General features: G+C 39.0%; 1 protein-coding gene across 5 annotated transcripts in view; it reads right to left on the bottom strand.

Moving 5' to 3' along the window:
- Positions 1 to 25,110, bottom strand: part of UTRN (utrophin) — a 392,954-nt gene that overhangs the window by 271,342 nt on the left and 96,502 nt on the right. For all 5 annotated transcript variants that reach the window (XM_030021907.2, XM_030021906.2, XM_041125129.1 and 2 more), the window contains 10 exons: positions 24,375 to 24,544; positions 21,898 to 22,021; positions 20,064 to 20,151; positions 16,711 to 16,946; positions 16,254 to 16,434; positions 13,312 to 13,457; positions 10,389 to 10,601; positions 4,265 to 4,378; positions 3,284 to 3,439; positions 2,188 to 2,358 (listed from right to left, as the gene is read on the bottom strand). In XM_030021907.2, the coding sequence (XP_029877767.1) occupies positions 2,188 to 2,358; positions 3,284 to 3,439; positions 4,265 to 4,378; positions 10,389 to 10,601; positions 13,312 to 13,457; positions 16,254 to 16,434; positions 16,711 to 16,946; positions 20,064 to 20,151; positions 21,898 to 22,021; positions 24,375 to 24,544 (1,599 nt within the window). The remainder of the gene's footprint in view (positions 1 to 2,187; positions 2,359 to 3,283; positions 3,440 to 4,264; positions 4,379 to 10,388; positions 10,602 to 13,311; positions 13,458 to 16,253; positions 16,435 to 16,710; positions 16,947 to 20,063; positions 20,152 to 21,897; positions 22,022 to 24,374; positions 24,545 to 25,110) is intronic.

Below are 25,110 nucleotides of genomic sequence, written 5' to 3'. Positions count from 1 at the left end.
AGCTATTCACCACTCAAACCAAAGATCAGCAGTTTAACCTTGGAAGTGTTGCTGCCAAAGTATTCTTGGGTCTGAGCAAAACAAAACATGGCACTAACTTGCATGGAATTCAGATTGCATTAGTAAGTGTTGAAAAATCCTATTTTATTAAACATACAGACATATTTACTATTTATGGTTTGTTCATTAAAAATCCATGACTCAAAACAAAAAAGATCAGGTTCAGTGCTATTTGTACACTAGCATACAGATAAGAAAAAAATTAGCAAAAAAAAAAAAGGGGGGGGGCTAAAAAAAAAGCATATCAGGGAGAAAAAGGTAGGGTGAATTTACAGAAGTTATGAGTCTCAGAGCTCAGTAACTATCTCCCAAAGTTATCCAGAAAAGACAATGTTGTTACCCAGGACATGTGCAACTACACAGTTGGGACCTCTCCCACAGCTGTTGGGTGCGCTAGAGAAACATGCAAAAAGGACAACTAGAGGAATTCCTTCAACCCATCTGCATTCAGAGGAGCTTGGTAACAAATATACAGGATAAACACAGTACAACTCCCAAAACACAGGCCTGGAGAAATCGTATTATCAGTTGTCAAATTTTGCCCTAACCAGAATTCAGGAAGCAGGATAGCTCAAGACAGATCAAGCAGACCAGTCCGAGCCTGTCGCTGTTGGGACAACTAGAAGGCTCTAGAAATAGAGACTGTCCCATATATCTTTCTTTTCAGGTTTCATGACAGTTTTATGAAGTTGAAGTACCTCTGATATATAAGGCACTGCACTTTATGATAGAATTTAGTACATGACAGCATTATTGTTGCACATATTGTTCAAGCTATCTTCTAAATGTAAGGCAATCAAAAAAAAAATGCCAGTTAATGGAAGGGCAAAGAATGGAAAATCTGGGGAACATATTATTTTACAGCAGGATTATGAAAAACCACCTAGCCTCATCTTAAACCTACTCCTTCAAATGTCAGCAGGAGTTCCACTCTTTGTTCAAATGAGAGCAGAATTAGGCAAGCTCAAAAGTTTTTCAAAACCTTATGCAAAAATACTCCAGGTCAAATATACAGAGAGGGTTCTTTCCCAGTCCTAAAAGTAGTCCCAGCATAACATTCTTACTGCAAGTGAAAGAAGATATGCAAGTGTTACAGTAAGCTTACTGGCTCACTGACATATCTGCCAAATTTAAAAGTACAGAATATAATCTGGATTTAACAAAGGTAAATGTGCTCAAAGTCTCTCAGATTTGCCAATGAAAAGATGATTCTTTCTTTTCTTGGCTTGCGTTCAGCAGGCTGTCAGACTATGTGATCTCAAATGGCTTCAAAGGACATGAATACATTAAAACACTTGTTAAAGACTGCTTCAGAAAGCCCCTTCAAAAAGAACAATGCAAAACTTCAAATAGATTTGTCAAAGCACTTGTAAGGGAGAAAAAAATTCTTTATTTTATGCTCCATTGAGTAACAGTGTAGTGGATACTCATTTAAATAACATGCATACAAGTCAAAACATGCACCTGAACTCAAAGATTTAAAAGCAGAGAGAATTAGTTTACTCTGTACATACATCCAAGAAAATTATCTATTCAACTGGTAATTTATAATGAGACAAAAATATCTCCTTCCTCTCCATTTTTTTGGCCACCAGTCCCCAAAGTAGAGAAGCAGGGACCAGCATCACTGCTCGCAACAGATGAGGAACACAAGATAACCTTAAAACAGAACTGTTTTAACCTGCTTTTCTAAATGGGGGCCTACTATATCTAGGGGACAAGAAACTGAAGCCCAACAGCTAGAAGCAGAAGAATACGTTTTCACAACTGCTAATTTAGACAGGTATAATATCACCTTTTCTTTCTTTCTCAAGTTTCATCTCCTGCAGTAACTTTCCATATTCTTAGTGTTTTAATATGCTATACATAGCAAGCCCGGCTCAACAGCTGGGCAAGCTGCTATTCATTATGAAATTCCTACCCCTCGTGGCCAAATAGAACATCTGCTTTTACAGTTTGTGCTTTAAAACAAAAATTCCACAAAGCAAAGCTGAAAAATACCACTAATCTTGTCATAACCTGAGCTCCTTTCCACATAGAAAATAATTCCACAAAAGGTCAACCCCCAAAGCCATTAAGTTTTGTGTCTCTTTAATCAGGTCTCTGCAATGACCTGGTATTCCTGACCTTCATTTCCTCCACCGCATTCTCTAGCTCTTCAGGGGACTTGTATTCAAAATCTTTCTCCAAATACTCTTCTTCAGCTTGGGTCATCCATTCTTGCATCTCTGCCAAATCCTTCTTCAGATTTACAGCTTTTTCCTGACTTTCAGACAGGCGATTTTTCTGACTAACGATCTAGAATCCAAGGTAGAGAAAGAAATAGCAGTTTTGTTACTTAAATGTCCTTATATATGTGAAAAACCACAAATCTGTGCTAAAACAGTTTACTACCAAAACATTTTCAGGCCTTTTTGATTAACAAAAGACTTTTACTTTTACACACACACACACGAACTCATGATCCCTTTTTAGCAGATCAACAAAATCTAGAGGTGAGGGAAGGAGGAAAATGACCTTTTTTTCCTCATTGTATGTAAACTGGTAACAATCCTTGGAAAAAGTCAGACAGAAAAAAAAACCCTCTTCTGATCACAAGTATCATATAGTTAGATATATCTTTATATTGAGCACTAAAACACCCTTCAGGCCTCGCTTCTTTCCACAGCCCAGGCAATCTCGATTCTGTATCAACAGCAAGGTTCTCCAACACAGATCCTCTCCAGGCATTGCAACTAAAGGAGTATGTTTCTACAGACAGCAGAAAGCTTCTGCCCAAAAGAAACAACCAAATACACCAGACTGAAGTGGTAGTCTATTTATAGCCATTTATTTTTTAAAGCTGCTTAGCTGCTTTTAAAACTGCAGGGTAATATTCCAGATTTCAGGAACAACAGAACAAAAAGGTCAGACATCCCTCCAACCCACCCCAGAAAGAGCAGCAGGAGGCAAAGTGAACAAATTAATTTTTAGTTACAAACAACTAAAGAGTTCATTGTGCTCCTTCCAGCTAGGTGCTGAGAAGTGCATGTATTCAAACAAAACTACTGTTGCTCACGTACCCCCTAACATATTGGATTTCAGCCACTTTGACAGTGGAACAAGTAAAACATACTCGTCTCACTGTTTCACTGCTTCACCTCTTCACCATCCTACCAATGCCATACAACCAAACAAACAGCTGCAGTAACAAGCAAGCACTAGCAACATACGGAGAACTCACCTGTTTGCTCAGTTTCTCCCACTGAGTCTGGCAGTCTACTAGCCTACACTTTGCCCAAGTATTTATGCTTGCAATAGGCTGAGCTCTTAAAGCAGACTCTACTTCTTTCATCTCTTTCAGTGATGGTTCAATTGTCTCCATTTCATTGACAAACATCTGAGCACACAAAGAAAATGAATGTTGTTCTTTAGCAAAACATCACATAAATTTATAGGATACCAATAATTTTGTAATTTTTAATTATTCCAGAGAAACTTTAATATTAAAGCAGATTGATGCTGTGTTCAATACCAACTGTTTAAAACAATCCTTCAGTAGCCCAAAACATCAGAACTATGCAACTGAAAAATAAAACACAGCTTGCCATACACGGTGCAAACATTCTCACATGCCAAATGTCAACACTGGAACAACAGAAGTTAGAAGATTATGTGCACTAAATACCCTGATGCTTCTGGCATACCTCAGACTTGTATTCTTCTCCCAGAAACAAACATTTGAAGGTACACTGTAATTACTTACTATAAGAAGAAATTCCACCTATTTGTGATCATTATGTGCCACTAGCTAGGAAGGAATCTTACTTGTAAAGCATATACAATTCCTAAACCCTAGGACTTTCATCAGAGTTATTTGCTTGTTATTTTTATTGCCCTTGAGAGTTTAATGCAGAAAGCACTATTCACTCACAGATTCAATTCCCTAATCACAAAATTGGGAAGAATATGTAAACATTTTCAGAGGAATTAATGTCAACTTGTAGATGAGTGTAAATATGGTGAAGACCTTTAAAAAGTACAAAGTGTTATGGCTACACACAAGGAACCAATTAAAATATGTCCTGAAGAAAGATAAGACAATTTTTCTGGTAGGCTTTATGGAATATGCCATGCACAATACTTAATAATACAAGCAAAATAATAAAGAAGAGATGCTAGTCATTATTTATTTCAAAAGATTCCTTAAAAGATCAAAACTCACTGTGCACTGGTCAAGTTGTCTTTGAAGTCCTTCGGTATCTGCTTGAACAGCCTTTTCTGTCATTAAGTAGTCTTTCACACCATCCATCCACTTCTGAACAACTTTTGAATCAGCCTAAATCAAATATCGTAATGAAGAGTTGATACAACGCCATGATGAAGAACGCATAGCTGTTGCATTTCAACTTCTAGCAGTGTCTAAAGAATATTCTAGAAGCTGCTAGCCTTGCTGGTTTTGAATCAGACCACCTTTGATTCAATTTTTAGTTTTAGTTGGTTGTGGTTTTTTTTTTTTTCCTCCCCAATTTCTCTGTTCTCAAATTTATATGAAAATTAAATTCACAATAATGATATTCTCCCACCCATGCTACAGCATGGTTTAATTGACACTGCACTGCTCCAGGCTATCCGTCACACAGAAACACAGGATCAAGCAAGGAGGCAAGCATGGCTTCAAGAAGTATGTGGTTACCCTTCACATGAAGGACCTGGCTGGATGCTGGGAATAGCATTTTCCTGATGACAGAAACCATGTATGACTGCTTCCACCACACTGATTCAAGAGACATACTGCACTCCAAGGAAAAGAGAGGGCCCTACAGAAATATATGTGGGGAGAAGAGGAGGGCATAATGCTAAATATACTTGACAAGTAGAAGCTATGCTGGTAAAGCCATTTGCCTTACAAAGAAACACAGGCATAAAAGGAAAATACCACAGAAGATTAGACTAATCACTAAAAAAAAAAAAAAAAAAAAAAAAAAAATCTAGCTGTTTGAGGCCAATAGCAGCTACTGTACTCACTACAGCAATGCACAGGGAAAAAAAGTAAACACATACACAGTTTCAGAGTTATCTGACCTAACATTTGGCAGTTGCCTTACATCCTGCAATGACGTAGGTGGGGAGGGACACAGGAGGGTTGTCGTCTCCTTCCCATGCAATTGTGGATGTTCCCAATCACCCTTACAAACAAAACCACCACAAACTTAGAGCAGGGAGAAAGTTTTTCCTTGCCCTGGTTCAACTGAGTTATGTGATTGTCATTTTTTAGTAATACAGTTGGACTTTTTTTAATCTACATTTTTGGACTGTTTCGTTGGTTTTTTTAATAGATGGCATCTTTTTATTCTGACACAATCATCACCACAGAGCCCTGTTACTGAGAAGCTGAGTCGGAGGCTCATCAGCTTCACCTTCTACTCTGCATGTCACCAAGGAGGAAAGCACACACTTCGTTTCCTTAAAAACCCTGCAATAATAGTTCTTTCAAGATCAATACGTTACACACTGCTTCTCAAAAAAATGTCTGCGCTAATGAAAACCCATTAGACAAGATCATGTTTATTTTTAGGCCAATGCTACCATTAGAGGTTAAAGTCATGACATTTTCTTCATTCCTTTTCCATTTTGGGGGAATTTCCTGCAGCTGATTAGCCTGAAAATAGTTTTCCAAAAAACAGACCCCAGGAGGCTTAACAGTGAACCATGGCTTAATGTAAAAAAATACATATTTATAAAGGCTGCCATTTGACAAGGCATTTTAGCATACACCTAATTTAGCTTGCTTACAGTAAGCTACTTACATAAGTAGCTGAAGTGAATTAAATGGGATTACTCAGAAAGTTAGGCACACATTTAAGTAACTTGCTGAATCACAAGCCAAGTCTACAGAAGTTTAATGAAGTAAATGCTCCTGCACTGTGCAGGTAAGTAATTACCAATGATCAATACCCAGTGTAGATTGCTGATGTACAAGAGATCACAATTTTTAGACATGAACTAAAACACTGAATTAGTTTCTAAAATTTATTCTAGGCAGGAACAAAGATCGAGTGTGCTGAATTTTAACTTGTTCACTCCTAGAAAAACCACATGATGTACAGCCATGCAGTAGATTTAAGAGAACTGAAGGTGATACATAATCAAAGACACAGCAGGCCACACATTATTAGAGGTATGATAACAGAGAATATAAGATACAGAATTTTTCTTCTAGAAAATACAAGATGCAACACTGATAAAATGAGTCTTGTCTACTTTTCCCTTCACATGACTATTACAGACAGTCTCACAGTAAAACACAGATTATGTCACTAATGCACGTGTTGTCAGCTTGGGGGAGCCTCTGTCACATCACAAATCACAGAAGGGCCACCTGAGCGGCAGGACCCACGGGCAGATCTGCCACTGACTTGCTCATCAGACTAGCAAGGACATTTTAAGCACTGTTCACTTGTCTGCTCACTGTTAAAATGAGAATACTTACATTCAGTTTCTTTTCAAAAACCTAAATATGAGGAGTGCCATTTTGGGAAATGCCAGTTTTTAAAGGTGAATTAGGAAAAAAAGAAACATTAAAAATAAACCAACACTTCTGTGTAGTTGCACATGACCATATGTTCTCCAAGGGTTGCCATTCACTTACTCTTTTTTTTTTTCTTTTCTCCCCCACTTTTAAATTTTTTTTCCTTTAATAGCCAGACTTACTACTTTTTTTTTTCTTTCTTTTCTCCCCCACTTTAATTTTTTTTCCTTTAATAGCCAGATGCTTCATCTCCTCTCTTAACTAAGAAGATACTGCCCAGCCATTTTTCAAACTAATCTTGTGTCTCTGGTATCACATCTCCAGTACCGACCCACTTGGTGTCTGCACCAGGATATATACCCAGTTTCCCATATCAATCTTTCTTGCAGTGCGCATTCCATCCTGATCTGTCCAATGCTGTCCGCAACATTTTTATTCAACTTGCTCCACATTCTAATTTTTATTCATACAGTGCTAGACTACAAAAAGCTCTTTATAGATTAGTACCACTCATTCAAAAGGAAAATTCAGAGAATATAAATACATGACTGTCCATCCACTGACAGCTGTATGAAACATTTAGAAAACACAGGAACTGTGTACTTAAAAATTCAGTTCATGAGAAAATACCCCACTGTAAGCCCCATATTTCTACAGATAGCACCACTACATATTTCTTCCATTTTCAATTATTTAGGAATTACTTCCATTGTTTCTTCTGCTTTAATTACTTTTTCAGCTTCTGTACTTCTTTCTAAAGTAACAGTAAAGTTTTTAACATCTCACTCAGGACAAAATTCTGTTCTCAGATCTATACAACAGCACGCAGCTTCAATACTCTGCTCTCTACAGCTCTTCAAAACTCCCATGGGCATGAAAATCCACATCTTTCATCAGTGAGTGATTCATATATGTGGTGGTAGCAACATCACTTTGGACAGCTGTGGAGAACAGGGCACTTCACCTTTGGCTAAAAAAACTGAATAATTGATTACTAAAAAACCTGCCATGCTAACACTGCACACATGTACCCTACTCTCAGTTAAACACAAAAGATTATTTCAGTTTTCAGGAGCCATTCTTCACCCAGTTAAAGCTGCGGTTTAGGAAAGTAGGTGAATGTACAGACCACTCAACTGAACATGATTCAAGTGCAGAAAAAGAAGAGTTCTGTACTTTAAATAAATTAAAGGAGAAAAAAAATGCTGCTAAAACTGATGAGGTAAGTAAGTCTTGCTCAGCGTAGCTACAGATAATCAAGGCAACTGGAAAGCTGCAATCATTTGAAGAACAAGACTGATAGAAAGTTGTTGCACAAAGAACACTGAGGCAGGCTTACATGCAGATTATTTATTCTGTCGTGCTAAGTAACTAATAAGCATAACCAGAAAGAGAGGGAAGGAAAGAGAATGAGACACAGTGGGATATTGTACATTTAGATCAAAGTCAGTAGAAAAATTAATCAGGACATCATTGCTGGATAATAAACACCAAGGGCTTGGCTAAGCCTTAAAAGTTAACTTCTTTTAGACTTCTGTACAAGCCAGCTCACTTTGGGCAGTCAGCTGCCGCTGACCCACACCATCAGCTCCTCCACAGCTCCACATCATCCCACAGGCTGCTGCAAGTAGCTACAGACAGATTGGTTTGAAGGAACAAGACTAAAAGCAGAACTCTTTCAAACATAGGTGCACAAATACACATATTCCAGAACATGGGGTGGTTTGGTCTTTTTTTTTTTTTTTTGGGGGGGGGGGGGGGGGGGGGGGCAGGCACGAACAGCTTTTGTCTTTATGCTTCAGGTAATGCAGCCTAACAATATTACATGAAAGTGTTATATAAAGAAACACATTTTTCCTCTGAAAACCTGCAGTTCTTCTTCCTATTCATAGGCTGGTTTGTGGCTTCCATTTACAAGTTCACTAGCCTAGACTGGACTACCATACCTATGCTATTCATACACATGTATCCCACACACACACTGCTAGGAGCAGCTCAAGTCCCCAAGCAAATAATTAGTGAATAGCACTTTACAAGCAGAAGCAAGTTTTTCCCTCCAGCCTTTTTCCCCAAGTAAAACTTTTCACGGGAGCATAGGTGTGCACTCTGCTTTTAATTGTCATTTAGTTACAATCTGTTACCCCTACTATGACTTCTCCCAGGTTTGCATTTTTAAAACAAACAAAAACAAACAAAAAAAAACAACCAAACAAACAAACAAAAAAAAACAACCAACTTGAGGCTTTTACTACTTCCAACTCATAATCAGCAACAGCTTGTCCAACTTTCACTGCAACATCATGCAAGTCAATTACCTGGTCTTACTAATATAAGCTTCAGTTTAAATACATGTGCCTATTTCAGTAGTCATTAAAGACACTGTCTGGCTTAAAATAAATTAAAACAAAAATACCAAAACACTTAGTTTAAAGTTTTAATCCAATATCAAATAAACGAACAGTTTTCTGCTTCAGAGGGAGGGGAGAGCAAGACTGAAAGAAACTTTGAGGGAAGGTGGTGGTGTGCATGCATGACACCAATGTTCTGAAGAAGGTGTACGCAGCAAGCTGCTTATGTTTATAAATTGCATAACACATACTCTGTTAAATGGAAAAGAACGTAAATAATTCCACACATAAAAATATTTAATGCATGTGAAAATACAGATTTCTGTGTAGCTAATCCACCTGTGCCTTCATCCTGAGAGACAGAGAATCTCTAGAAACACCTTCTTGCTTTTTGAAGTTATAAATAATATGAAAATTAAAATACTGTGAAGCGTACTTAAAGTCTAGTTACACATTACTCTAGAAAAAAAAAAAAACACGGCACTGAATTTGGGCTTTTATACTGCTCTGATCACTTACACTTTCAAGCTGATATTGAAGAATGGTTAATACCCATTTAACTTTTGGGTCACAATAATATTGCCATGGGCTAAATCATGATATATTTAGTTTTCGTTATTTTTTTCCTCTCCCCAGAGGAATATAAATACTCTAGAGAAGGGAATTCAAGCAAACACAAAGAAACCCCTCTAACCAGTAAATACTGAGTCAACCTCGGCTAAATTACTTTAACACTTATCTGTCCCCTCTTTATCAATGCGTTAAACATCTAAATACCCTTTAAATACCCTTGGTTTTAATCCCTTCATTTTTAAAGCATTGGGATTTTCTGTCATGCAGGATTTCATATATATGTGTGTGTGTATATATATATATATAATATATATCAGTGCTGATTAATCTAAATTCTTTAACTCTCCTTCCTGACACTTCAGAGGCCATCTGTTGGAACTGGAAAACTCACTATACCTAAGCATTTTCTTTACTTCCTTTTTTAACAGGCTGTAGTAATTCTTTATTACTGTTGACAGAAACCCCACTTGAAGGAGTGAGTTTTATGTAGCTGGTATGAAATTTCAATTTTAGATGTCAAACTAGAAAGGCATTGGGCATCTGACACCAACCACAATAAAGGGCACTCATCCCCTGGTGGGATCAAGCCTTCAACAGCATAACTGACATACCTTTGACTTTAGCGTAACCTTTGCTTCTGGTATTGAAAGAAGAGGAATGCTAATTTTAAGTGAAAAGTAATTATATCAGAAGATAAAATAATATCCTTGGAATGTTAAAAGTCCCCTGCTACCCTGCCACAAATGCACTATATATGCTTCCAGCCTCTGCCAGACTAGTACCCATCAACATTTCACTTCTCAGTCAGTATCATCTGGATTCCTGCAGGAACACAGAGAAAGAAAGGGCTCTCAAACAACTGAGTTACTTAAGAAAAAAAAATCCTTTCATTTTACCTCAAATATTCTCAACTTGGATGTAATTTCCTCCAGTAGTTTAACATCTTTGGAAATCTTGAGCTTTAACTTGTCCCAGTGTCCCTGCACATGCTTGAACTCTTGCATGTAGACCTTTTTTATATCAGAAGCAGCATGTTTCTCCAAAGCCTTTGTTTCTTCAGCAAGTTTATCTACCCTGGGCTTCTGGGCTTCCAGTGTCTCATAAACCGTCTACAAGGAGGAAAAAAAAAAAAAAAAAAGGAAAAAAGAAAAAAAAATGTCTGCTTTCAGTATTAGCCTTACGACAGGTACACACTTACATACAAGTGCAAGTACATCAAAGGTTTTGTTGTGCAGGGAACAGATTCAGTGAAGAGTCATATTCCAGTTACTGCAGTTATTGCAGCCGAGATGTCCAAGCAACGTTTTAAGCAGCAAAACCTTAAGCTGCTCTCCTGGTGCAGTAGCAGAGATTACAGAATGGGCTGTAAAGCTTGGCCACGTAGCTAAACACACCCAGGCACCTACGCCCCTCCTGTGCTGTGCGGTACTGGCACTCAAGTTAGCAAAGCAATGGCTACACTACACTGCAGTCACAAAAGAAGCTGCAATGTAGACATACCAGGACCTCAGTTTTTTCATTCCCTCCACAGATATGTATTTATTTTTTTAAAAAAGAAAGCAAACAATAAAGCCCACACAAACAGGCTGAGTGTGTCTGAGTTTTGTAAAGTAATAAAAAATATTATAATATCTAGCTGCAATGAAAGCTCTGGATGCTTGAGTTTTGAAAGCTGTTCTTCCAGCTGGAATACGGGGAGGATACAGTTTGAATATATTCACTATGGCATTGCTGATATGAAGAGTCACTTGAGCTGAAACAGCTAATTTCCTAATATTAAGGAAAAATAACAAATGAAGGTATAAGCCAAGACATGAAAAATGCTGCCACTTCATTGAACTGGTCATTTTGGTTATCCTGCTTAAAAATTGTTTGAGAGAGAAATTTGGAATGAACACATGAAACCATTATTAATTTCATGAATTTAACTTTTCTAGTATATACATTTAACATGTACATGTGAGATATGCGTGCATATATTTTACTGAAGAAGAATCTTCTTTTCAACATGTTTATGTTCTCAGTTTTACTTTGTATTTACAGGAAAGAAACAGGATAAAGTGTACCATTTCCTCTAAAAAGATAGATAGTGATGTAGCAATGAGACTGAGAAGAGGGATGTATGTTTCTGCAAACAAGAGCTTTCTCTACAGGTGACCACAGACTGAGCCAATCCCTGGCTTGGGTCTACGCCTGAAGCACTTATCACTGCCTGCTACAGTGCAAAAGGAGCTGGACAATCCCAGGTCACAAGCAGCTCATCATCTACAGGTTGTTCCGATCTCCCATCACACTCTTTAAAGCTCCCACACTGGCATAGTATGTCCTTTCAGGTTAATTAGTCTCTGAAGGGGTAGAAGGGATTCAGGCAGAAGTAGGAAAAGACAAGCCTCCAAAGACTAAACGGCATTGCAATTCATGTAGGGTATGGACCAGAAAATCTCTGCCAACTTTAAACACAGAAGCAACATTAAAAGAGAAAAACCAAAGAACTCAGAACTGTTTTTAATCTGCTGGTTCAAAAACCAAAGAACTAACACCCCTGTTTACTGGGCTTTTAAAAATACCTATTTGATCACTCTCTGCTGAATAGAGAAGGATATCAAGACAGACACAGCCTCTCCCTACCCAGCAACTGAAGTTCAAGAGCTCCTCCAGAGTCACCTGCAGCCCTCTTATGCCACCACACAGGGAAAAATACCTGCTTCTGAATTAAGCATGATTCCACAAAAGCAGTGGGGGACAGTGGAGGGGGCAGGAAAGTATTTGTCTATGGTTTTTTTAAAGCAAAAAAAAAAAAAAGTGTGCTGGAGATGCATGATTCTCTTCCCCTCACTCCAGTCCTGCCCCCGTAACTGGTATTTACAAAGCAACTATCATCAATAGATTTTCCCCTACTTTATAGGCCCATAATAGGAAAGAAAATACAATTTCTGCTGGACAGAATTTGTGCATCAATTACATTTATGGCTTGCAAGCACTGTTTCCCTTTGAAAGGCAAACTGGAGGCCAGAGAAGTGCAGCTACTCTCTCATAATAGCTGAGCAGGATGAAACAGGATGGATTTGTTAACCAGCTGAACCTCAGAGAGTTTAAGCAGGCAGGCACCCCATGTCTGTGTAGGCTATACCCAGCGCTTGGAGAGGAGGATTCCTACACTGCCGCAGGTGAGGGACATGGCCTCCCCAGGACAGCAAGCCCGAGCAGGCCAGGCACAGGCATGGCTGTGGTGCAGCTCAGGCAGGGAGAGCTGAAAGGCAGCTCCCAAGGAAGGGAAGGGCAGGCCCCAGCCCCCGGCTTTCCTCACAACCACGCTCTGCAGCAAAGGAGCAGACCTTGGATCGGGTGACCAACCTGATCCAACCAAGCTCCCGGGAGGGGGATGCTCTCGGGGCCCTGACATCCATTTTGGGCCTCCTCAGCACAAGAGAGAGATGGGCACACTGGAGAGAGCCTGGGGAGGCCACCAAGGTGGTCTGAGGTGCTGCAGCACTTCAGAGAAGATCCCTCAGAGCCTCCTCTTCCCCTGGCCGAACAGTCCCAGCTCTCTCGCTGCCTGTGCCAAGAGACAGAGCTAAGACAAGCTATGAGGTCCCAGGCTCGGAGATACCCAACACTCGCCTGGACACGTCCCTCAGCAGCCTGTGGTGACCCAGCTTTCAGCAAGCAACCCCCAGAGACCGCTTCCACACACCACTCCCTGACCGACTTCCCTCCGAGTAACGTTTTAGTTACCCCACTGAAAACAAGGCAGGAGAAAGGAGGATGACAGTGGCTGGAAAAGCAACTTCCTCGCTGCAGTGCGAAGGTAAGAGTTACCTTTGCCTGCTGCAGGGCCTTCTCAACCTTACTGGGTTCGCTGAGTCCACTGGCGATGGACTGCTGCTTGCACTCCAGCTCGCTCAGCGTGTCCTTCAGCCGCTGCAGGGAGTCCACATACTCCTGGCTCGGCTGACTTTCTGTCTCTGGTATCGTCAAAAAGAATAATGGAACAAAATAGGAGGTAAGGAAATAGACACGAGACCCCAGTTGTAAGAGATGTGAACATAATCAAAGTTATCAGGATCATTTAGAAACAAGAAATCATGTGAGATATACTTGTATGCTGAATCCTGCCGAGACCTTCCAAGAGCTAAAAAACTCTTCTGCTGATGGCAGTATTTTTTCCTTTAAGATAATATTAAAAGTATATATAATATATAAATACGTATTATATAGATTATAATAATAAATATACAATGACAGCCACCCCCCCAAAAAAAAAAACAAACCAAAAAAAAAAAACCAACAACAAAAACAACAACAAAAGAGATTTGAAAACTCAATCCCATTTTTAGAATTTTCTTATACACCTAAGCACCTAAATCTCTTGGGGTGGGCGAGGTGGTAGAATCAATAGTACTTGGGCTTTTGCAAGCCTAAATCCCCACAATTTAGTAATTTTCATTGTAAAAAGTTTTAGACATATCTACTATTTATATGCAAACACATAGAGAGGTAGCTACTATATAGAGAATATAAAGTATAACATATATAATAGCCATATGTTACGTATAAAGTTAAATATACACACTACATACAGTAACTATATAAGCTAGTATTTTTTTATATATATATAAACACAAATACATAAAATATTTATTAGTATAGTAGTAGGGTTTGGGGTTTTTTTGGGGGGTTTTGTGTTTGGGTGGGGGTTTTTTTGGTTTGTTTTTTTTTTCATTTTTTATACACACACACAAATAAATAAAAATAGCAGCTTTCAGCCTTTTCCTCAACACAGACACTATTTGGGAAGACTGAAAAGAGAATTAAAGTTTGGATGGAGTATCTGCTTGCAATCTTTGTCTGAATCTCAGATTTTGCTCGAGCCAGCCCTCTGTGGAATCCCAGGTAGGAGGCAGCACCTCACTCTGGAATTTCAGAATGAAAACGGTCAGATTTAGAAAACTGCAGTGAACAGGATTTTGGCTGTAAGAGTCGTACTGTGGTATGCACATTCTCTGGCCTTGGATTCCTAAGCAATTTCGTTACTGCCACAAGTGAAAATTAATCTAAGCCTTGCTCTGACTCACCAGGTAGCTTTTCAACAGCTTACTGTCAGAACTGTCATACCATTTATAACTAAGGAATGAGTCAACCTTGCTAGAGAGAATCAGAGTTATCTAGCTTCCTCTTCTCAAAACATCAGGATCAAAGGGGAGGCGGGGGGGCAAGAATTCAGTAAAAAGCAAATAGGTGCACTGTCACTAAACTACAGCAAATCCTGAAGGAGAACAATAGTTAAAACAGCCTCCCATTGACAAAAAAAAAAAAAAAATTAAGTCACAATTCCCATTACAAAAATGTTTGTAGAGATGGGACTGAGTAGCACTCCACGAGGGAATTTTCAGAGGCTCAAAGAGCAGCCATGAAAGGAGCTGGAGCTCTGTCAGTCAAAGCCTGCCAAGTTCACAAATGCTAAAGTGCCACCACCAGCTGTTTCTCCCAGTTACATGGCTCTGGAAGTTCTTTTAACTAACGGCAATTCAAATTATACTGTAAATAAACAAGTGAAACCCCAAACTGACATTTCCCTCTGTTCTTTAGCAATACACAATCTGCAGAGAAATTATCATTCAAAAAAATACACAAGTACAAATTTAACGTATTACGGTATGTAAGGTGTTTTTAACCAAGTAATAACTGGTTCAAATATACTAATAACTCCTCAAGTCGTGTGTGGCATGAAAAAATGAGTATTTTTGTCACATCATTTAATAATTACCAAAATACACAATACCAATAAAATTATTCAAAAGTACATGAACTCAGAACAGTCATAAAATAATCACTCCTCACAGTAAGAATGAAAGCAAACTCTGTAATTTGGGTGTGGCAGACATACGTTATTCATAGAGTTTTCTGCATGGGTATAATCGAAGCATGCAGGCCTGGTGCAACACATTATATAGATGACCTAAGATTTTAGTAATTGAGCCTATTTTTATTACACACAAAATAAAGTGTTAATGCTCTTCCATTTGGGACCATTAGCAAAACGCTTCCTTGAATTCCTCTGAAACAAAATGAAAACTAAGGAAAAAAAATCTCCTTAGAGGTCTATGCTCTTACTATTCAGTGGTAAAATATTAACAGAGCTACATATTTTGTGCACAACATCTAAAATCCTTTCAAAGCCAGCATGACTGGTTTGAATGCTCGTAATGAAATTTTTAATACAACAAAAAAACATGTAGAAAGTGCCTGAAAAGCAAGCCAGATTCCAAATCACTTCAAAGATGAAATTTCCAAAAGGAATTATGTATGACTAATGTGCTCAACAAAGCTATGAAAAAGAATAAATTCCACATGCGCACTTCAATTTTACAAGGTTCTCCTAATCTTCCATTTTTCATTTCTAGTATTATTATTTATTTCTGTAAGTGCCAGAGACACACAGCTTTTCAAACTATATTATCCACCTTAAATATGTTTTGCTAATTCCTTAAATGTAGCTTCAGGTATGTTGCATCCTTGCGTAATCACTTTTAACACCATGGAACAAAATATTTTGTAGTGTGCACAGATGAGGTCATACAAATATGCTTTCAGGCCTATAAAGATTTTGTCAGCCTGACCCAAAGCCTCGCAGAATCAGTAGGGAAACTCTACCAGAATTCACTGAGTTTTCAATCAGCTCAAAACAACAACAAAAAATCAGAACACAAGTATTAGGAGAACTTATGTTAAAAAAAAACCCAGCATATATATATATTTACCTTTCTTCAGCTGCTGGTGATGTTCCTCTAGTTTCTGACAAGTCAACTTGAAGCGATCGAGAAAACCATTCAAGCTCTCCTGAATGAAGTTTGGAGACATGGGCTGAGAGGTGAGTTCCCTGCAGGTGGCTTTCAGGTGTTCCAACCGAGGACTCAGGCTTACAAGATGAGTTAACTCCCGCTGTGAAAGATTAAAAACAAAACCAAATCTCACACTTGCCTTGTTAACACAAAGACTTTAGTAAGCTACTGCAGCACAGCTCCTCTGCATTACTAAGGCAACAATGTTAAAGTATTCCTGTGACACAGGTACCAAAATCTTCCAGTCAGATCAGGTGCCCTAGATGCCTCAGAAATTTTGAGTTACCTTACTGACACTGACGAGGCTAAGCTCCTCTGGGGTATTCTGTGCTCCAAACAGCTTCCAATCAAAATTAAGAAGTTTTGCCAGACTTACCTGACATAAGTCTTTCAGGACTGCTGAGGGCTGGGATGCTGCAGAAGTGTTACTTTTAAGCCAGCCATCCTTCTCAATTACAGTCTTCTCAAGCTCACTCATTTCCTTAAAGTAAGCATTTATATCTTCCTGGTACTTTATCTTTCTGGCCACTTCTTCCAGATCTTGAACCAACTCTTTCCACCCTGACAATATTTTCTCCATCACAGTTTTTATATCCACTGTAGAAAGTCCTTCTAAAAGATTATATAAATTATTGTTATATTAACTGCAACATATTTTGGTTAACAAGCATTTAACCTTTCCTCTCTTCAGATACAGGTGCACGTTCACATCAACATGCAAAATGCTTTGATTCCAAATCCACTATCCATAAAACTATACTTACTACTAACAGGGTTTCAGCTTTTTATTTTCATATCAATAGTGAAATGAAGAGTGAGTGAGATATTCCACTTCCATTCTTTCCCTTTGATAACTTTTGAATTTATAACAATGAGCTGACTCTTGACCATCATGACTCTCTTCATCATGATTTGTGTCTGAATGTTGATATGCAGATTTAAGTAAAATAAGCTTTATTTAAGCAAGCTTCCAATGAATTGTTTTGGGTTTTTTTAATGATTCTAGACTCCACAACCAAAAAGGCAAGCAGCAAGTTGGAAGGCAGCAATAAATTCATTGAAAAGGTAGATGGAAATCCTGTCGGCCTGGGAGAGAGAGGGAGCAATGGCTAACAATGTCACATTGCATGCAGACATGATTAATAACTAGGTAGTACGAATAGCTACAAAAGCACCACGACAAAACACGAGGTTATTTCCTACTGCCAGTGACTACATGAAGCACTTGCTACACCATCTTTTTGACAAATCAATGCATTACTTAAGGATGCAGCAACAGAATTAAAGAGACCTCCCACCCATTCCTTGTTTTTTTATTTCAAGTGCCAGAAGTAACTGATGATTTTGCTATATATGAAGAAATTTCAGTGCAACATGCATTCAACAGTACATCCTTGCCATTGCAAGTTTCTGATACAGATTCTCTTTCAAGGTACCACCTTCCTTATATAAGGCATATTTGGGTCATTTGAACTTAACAGTTCTGTCATTTAGATTGGAGTATAAGGAGGAGAGTCACACGGAGGGGTTTTTTTTGCTGCGCTGCTTTAGCATAAGTGGAGCCCAGTGCTCTGGTCAGGGCAGCCAGCCAGCTTCTACAAGGGCACTTGAAGGCTCTTCTCCATAGATCCTCCCTGTGCTTCACACACCAGCCGTACACTTGGCCCATCTGCAGTACAGAAGCACAGCAGCTGCAGCCAGCCACATAAAAGGAACGTGCATGCAACAATCGGTCACTGCCATTACGGCACAGCCTGTACATGCCCCAAGATAGAAATGGATGTATACACATGCATGACAGTGCTGTACATTATGCCACAAAGGTATAGCTAGGCCTGGTTTTGGAGATAAAAGCTATCATTCTGAGCTGGACAAAACATACTAGCAGATCCTGACAAAGGCAGGGGCTGTAGATAGGTTATTTTCTATATATCCTAAAGTTTAAGATGGCAAACAATTAGGAAGCAATTTCTGCATCTTATTTTTTGCTGATACAAAGCAGTTTTTTAACTATGCGTTTCTCATTATGATCAACAGATACTGGTTTCATAGCCATGACCTATCACAGCTAGAGGGGTTTATAAAAGAGAGAGAGGGAAGGAGGGAAGATTTCTGTCCAGGTTTGAAGACAAGAAACTGCTACAAATTTTTATAACCCAAACTCCAGGTCAAATCAGTGCCTTCCAGCCATCAGCTTCAGGGCAATGGCACCCACTGTAAAAAGCTTCACCTGTAGTAGGCAAGGAGGGGAAGAATGGAGATCCTTAGCAGATTGGGGCATCCAGGTAAAGGGGCGGGCTGGAAAAAAATGTGACAGTTGGGAAATCCAATGGAAATCAGTATTTTCCAAAAGGAATGCTGGTCAGTATGCAGGACCATGATACCATCCTTTCACCTTCAACTTCACCAGAAGCCAAGTGCATAGCAAACCTAAAAGACTGTCTCTGGATGATATGAACAGCTCTTTTATGGAGAAAGTCACATTTCACTGATGGAGTTTTGTCACATTATGAAACAAGATTTTGGCAAGGCTTAAAGATTCAACTTTCACTGATGTTAATCATAAGTTTCCAGGGATAAGTGTTTTAATTGACAGTCAGTCATTTTCTCACGCATGTAGGCTTCTCTTTTGCCTTTGAGCCATAAATTGTGACTGTATCATCAAAACATACCGACAGCTTTTACAAAAATAGAGAAAACTACGAATAAAAAGAGATATACGCACATTTATCAAGCTTAAATTTGGTTTCAAAATTTCCACTTCTTTAAGGGAGTTATTTTTTAAAAACTTATACTTAAAATCTCCACACAATTTAAAATTAAACCAAGTCCTTCCCCCAAAAGCATGTTACTGCCATTTTAAAAAATTATTTCTATTTCAGTAAAAAAAAAAACCTTAGAAGGTTGCAAATGAAAACACACATTAAACAAAGAATATTAATATTGCCTTTCTATAAGCTTACTGTCCTAGTTTCAGCTGGGATAGAGTTAACTGTCTTCCTAGTAGCTGGTACTATGCTATGTTTTGAGTTCAGTATGTGAAGAATGTTGATAACACTGATGTTTTCAGTTGTTGCTCAGTAGTGTTTAGACTAATGTCAAGGATTTTTCAGCTTCTCATGCCCAGCCAGCGAGAAAGCTGGAGGGGCACAAGAAGTTGGCACAGGACACAGCCAGGGCACCTGACCCAAAGTGGCCAAAGGGGTATTCCATACCATGGGACGCCACATCTAGTATAGGAACTGGGAAGTGGGGGCGGGGAATTGCTGCTCGGGGACTAGCTGGGTGCTGGTCGGAGGGTGGTGAGCAATTGCACTGCGCATCATTTGTACATTCCAATCCTTTCATTATTGCTGTTGTCATTTTATTAGTGTTATCATTACCATTATTCATTTCTTCTTTTCTGTTCTATTAAACCGTTCTTATCTCAACCCGTGGGTTTTGCTTCTTTTTCCCAATTTTCTCCCCCATCCCACTGGGTGGGGGAGAAGTGAGTGAGCAGCTGCGTGGTGCTTAGTTGCTGGCTGGGGTTAAACCACGACACTTAAATAAAAAAAGCCACATATAACTAGTAACAGTAAAAATGACCAGTGTCTCTGAAGGAAAGAAAATGGAGGGAGAGGGAAGGAATATATTGTAATGCTTAACTGGAGATAGCTTATTTCAGTATTATTTCCCAGCAACTCATCTGATTAAATCACAAAACAGAAAAACCTTCAAGTTGCCTACCCTTTCCCATTTGATCCAAAAGAGTATGTCCACTTCGTTTCAGTTCATCTAGCTTTTGGCTTTTTTCAACTCTTTCTTTTTCGATCACCTACAAAGTGAACCCCAAAAGAATACAGTTTCAGAGAGGCTAATTTTTCTTGACTTTCCCCAGTAACATGTATTTTCCCACTACTACCCAAAACACATTACAGTTTTCTTGGATACAGCACCTTCTAAGATGCACATTGGTTCTGTTTGTTTGGAAAACAAATGCAAAAGGAGTTAGCTGTCACAAGTACAAGGCAAGCAAGAGACTAGTACAAAAAACACCAGGAATAAAATATTGTTAAAAGGGTTGATGATCCTGCTATGTGAAATCAGATATTGGGACACCAGCTAAAACAAGTCACTTGTTATAAAAAGTTGTAATTGCTTAATGTGAAGCAGTGGAGAAAAGACCTTTTTTAAGTAGTGCCTTCACCTCTACAGTCTCTACTGAGATTTCCAGTAGAAGGGAACAACCACCTGTTCCCTATAAGTCCAAACAGCAAGAACTATAGCACACTAGTAATCCACTCTCATAAGCTCTAGTGGTTCACTCTCCTTCGTAAAGAAATGGTGAGAGAAATCCTATGTGACTACCAAGATTTTTACAGGAACAAGTTCCTCCCTCACGTTATACATATTGGTGAATGTTCCTGTGTGAGCCAATAGGTACAATACATCCACAGAGGAAAGATGAGTTCATTGGCCACAAGGCCAGAACTTCATTATCCTCTGTAATTACAACAAAGTATCTCCAAATGAAAATATTTTTGAAACTAATGTCCAAGGTAATTATTCCGGTTTAGACTTGCTACAGTAAATTCAGAAGAAGCATGCATTTATTTGCACAGTTGGGAAGAACACTGTACTACCCACTTAGAGCCCAATCACTTAAAAACAGTACTGTTCATGGGAACCTAGTGTTCGTCTTGGAGCCTATTTTATAAAGGGCTACAAACATTCATAAAGATCTATAAATAAGCTATTGGGAGGGTTGTTTGGGGTTTTATTTCCAACAGTACTGCCATTCCAAACATTCCTACTGGCACCATTTTGCACTACAGCACTAAGAAGAAGTCTCGTTATAGATTTTTTTAAGTATCATCTTTGATTTCAAAAGCAGGTTCAGGTCCTGCTAAAGCTCCAATAAGCCTTCATTAACAAAGCATGCTCAAGGACCAAAACAAGCAAGAATACATTCCTGAAACAGAAGGAATAGAAAATAAAATGGCTATTTCATGGCTCCCACAGGATCCTGTAAAATTATATATTCTGTCTTGCAGGTCAGTATTACTGTACATGAGTCGTAACTATCAGGCTTTCTCCAAAATCAATAGAGCGAACAACGTGTCCAAACATTGTAACAATGGACCACTTTGGACCCTGGGTGGTACAGTGTGTGCAGAGTGTCACAGCATGATTCAGGGGGTCTCTGAGCAGCCCACTGGCCCATCTCTGCCAAAATTATAAAAGTGGTGTCAATCAAGTCCATCTCCAACTGTGAAACATGAAGCCAAAATACGCTGCTTAGTGGAAAAGATACTAATCCTGAAGACAGACATTTATCAGAACTCCAAAGGAGACAACAGCAATGTATGTTTTTAAAATTTCCTGTGGATTACGCAACCCAACACCAGCAAAATTTGTCTTCAGCTGGTAAGATATTTCCATGCATGTCCAGTTCTGAAACTACTTAACTAAAGGACTTAATCCCCACAAAGCATGTGGATCAGCCCACACCTCCATCCAACAGCCAGCTTAGAGACAAAATATACTGTTCACTGGAACACTCTCCATCTCCCCATTTTACCTTCAATTTTTCTTTCATGTTCAAAGTCTCTCTCATCTTCTTGTACTCTTTGATGTCTGTGGCCTGAATGGCAGATTTTGATTTTGAAATCCAGTTCAAGAGCTCAGCACTTTCAGCATCAAACCTGGTTTAAAAGGTCAGACAATTTTTTTTGTCATTTTTCCCTATTCAGGCACTCTGTCTTAAAAATCAGAGTTCAGTACATTACTCAATCCCAAAACAGCAAGTCTCCACACAATATTCATGTTTCTCATATTACTACTCACAGGAGGTAGGACAGAGACAGACTTTCAAAAGTCTGCCATAGTAAAAATTATGTCCATGGTATTAGCCTTTGGGAGCAAATTGAGAATGCATGGTGCAATTTATTTTTTTTGTTTTGTTTTTTAATACGTATCTTCATGCAAACTATTACTGTTCCTTTTAATATGCCACAAAAGATCTCTCTCAATGCCGAGTATTTTGGAAGTAATAAACTAAACCTCAGGAATAAGATAAATAAGAATTACAGTTCTAGATTTTGTAGAAGTCTGCAACACTATTTACTCCGAAGAAAAAACTAGCAGCTTAAGCACTCATGGCAGTGACAGTGGACGATTCTCTTTGAATGCTTAGCTGACTAAAGATTAGCTTATAGCTTAATATTTTTGGCCACAGTGGACATATCTATACTAACATAACTTCCTTATGCCTAAAACCTCTAAGCTACAACCCACCACCACCAAAAAAACCAAAAATAAACAAACAAAAAACCCAACTCCCAAATTAACGAATACCGTACAGAACTTGAAAGAAGGACAGGTATGCTATACAGACCACAAGTCAGGCCATATTACAATTATACTGCTTAACACAGTATAAATCCTAACATGGAGTAACAGCCTACCAACAAATGCAGAAGTCACTGGTGGTCACTCAAAATTTTCATGGGAAAACCTGCAAAATTCTAGTTACTGGTCATTTGGTGGTTTCAACATAAGTAACTGGGATGAGGCAAAAGCATCATTAAGTTTAATCTATTTTAGCTGACCCTGTTCTTAATACAGTTTGAACTCTAGGAAAAAAAGATAACAGATCAAAATACCTTTGCTTTCAAAGTCTAAAATAGTTTCTACAACTCGTGAGACACACAGAGAGAATGGACAGATGGGTTGCTGACTGCTTTACTGCCCTGGGACACCCATGTGCACACACCAACCCCACCAGAGCTCAGAGGGTCTGACCAGGGTTCTCAAGAGGGTCTGGGCAGGTTCCTCACCCCTTCAAACCTCCATTCCTCCTCCAGAAAAATGAAGAGAACAACTCTTCTTCACTGTGCAAACACACATCACCCAGCACAGTGACTCCCTGCTCTTGACACAGCCCTCTATCCTCTCCCTAAATGACCTGCCAAAGGTTTAAACTAGTGACACCTCAATGAAATGCTCGTTTTCTCAGGCAAGCACAAAAAGCAAAAGGATGAGTATATACAGCATTTACCTTCTTAATTTATCTTGAAGCAATTCTTTTAGTTTTAGGTATGCTATTTAATAAAGGCAATGCAACACATGTTACTAAGTATTGGTTAGCCTAGAGAAGAGAAGACTCTGGGGAGACCTTACAGCAGTCTTCCAGTACTTAAAGGGGGCCTACAGGAAAGATGGGGAGGGACTTTTTATCAGGGAGTGTAGTGACTGGATGAGGAGTAACTGCTTTAATCTGAAAGAGGGCACATTTAGATTAGGTACGAGGAAGAAATTCTTCACTGTGAGGGTGGTGAGGCACTGGAACAGTTACCCAGAGAGGCTGTGGATGCCCCCTCCCTGGAAGTGTTCACGGCCAGGCTGGATGGGGCTTTGAGCAACCTGGTCTAGTGGAAGGTGTCCCTGCTCATGGCAGGGGGGTTGGAACTACATGATCTTTAAAGTCCCTTCCAACCCAAACCATTCTATGATTCTATACATGCAAATCAGTCAGCCACTCCAGATGTACTTGTGAACGGAGACATGACTGTAATATTGTTCCTATTACTAAGTATCAGGTAGATGAATAGGTTTCTGAGCCCTTTTTGTGCAGTTTCTCCCATTTCTGCCATATATTTTATGGAGATTAGAAATAAATAATACATAAATCAAAATACTTGGCACTTTCACAACACTTTTTAACCAAAGATGACAAGATCTTTTTTCCGAAAGTAAATATAATTAATTCTATCTTTCAGCAAAGGAGCTGAGGTACAAAGGACTGAAGACTGCTTTTTCGAGAAACAAAACACCCCCACTTCCCTTTGAAATTAATGGAAGCTGCAGGCTTTCTGTTGCTTTGAAAACAAGGCTATACATAACATTCCCTTCCTGTTCCCAAAACCCAACCTCACAACCGCAACTTAAGTATTCCTCACTTGCGTAAAAGAAGAATCAAAAGCCAAGACCAAGAGACATGAGTCTATATATGTAGTATCTAGTAAGCAAGGGAAAATGGCAGTGGCATATACTTACTTTTTCTTTGCTTCACTGTCCCCTGGGATTTGCCTTTTCTTTGGGGGCGGCGGTGGGGGTAACTCCTGTCTGGATTGTTTAACCGCTACCTGTTCCTTCAACGGCATTGTTTCTGCAGCAGTCTTCTGTGAAACCTGTGACATCCCTACACTTCCTACAGCTTGAGTTACCTATACAAATTAATTTAGCAGAAGGGTTAAATGCCATTTTTAACACAAACTGAATTGCCTTCGCTTAGTTCCTTTTATTCATTAATCATAAAAGCCCTTTCATTCACTGCTACAGATGACCACATCTAGCTGTCATGAAGCACCTTTATCATAGATGCACTCCAGAGAAAAACTTCATTATTCTCATTTTACAGATGGTAACTAAGCATCAAAATTCTCAGTTTGACTAGAATTTCATGCCAGTCCAAGTGAACTAAAATCACCAAAATAAGCATTATATCTATTTTCTTTCATGATTGCTTGGTTCCCAGAAAGAACCATGGTCCTTTGGGTTTATTAACACACAATGCTGTATTTTATACTCATACCCCATAAAACCAAGCCTAGATCTCAGAAGAAGCTAATACACAGCGGGTTTAACCTAAAAACTCACTCAAGTCAATAGAAACCTTCCACACTCTTTAACGGGTTATAAAGTAAGTCCCATGGGAATAAACCTGTAAGTTCTAAGTATGTGCTTGATATTTAGGGGGAGTGAAAGGACGAAGACAGAATTTGGCACTCTC

This window comes from Aquila chrysaetos, chromosome 8 (genome assembly GCF_900496995.4).
Source record: "Aquila chrysaetos chrysaetos chromosome 8, bAquChr1.4, whole genome shotgun sequence".
In the NCBI taxonomy this organism is placed as follows: Eukaryota; Metazoa; Chordata; class Aves; order Accipitriformes; family Accipitridae; genus Aquila; species Aquila chrysaetos.
Note: the sequence above shows the minus strand (reverse complement) of the source record. Positions and strands in the feature narration are given on the sequence as shown.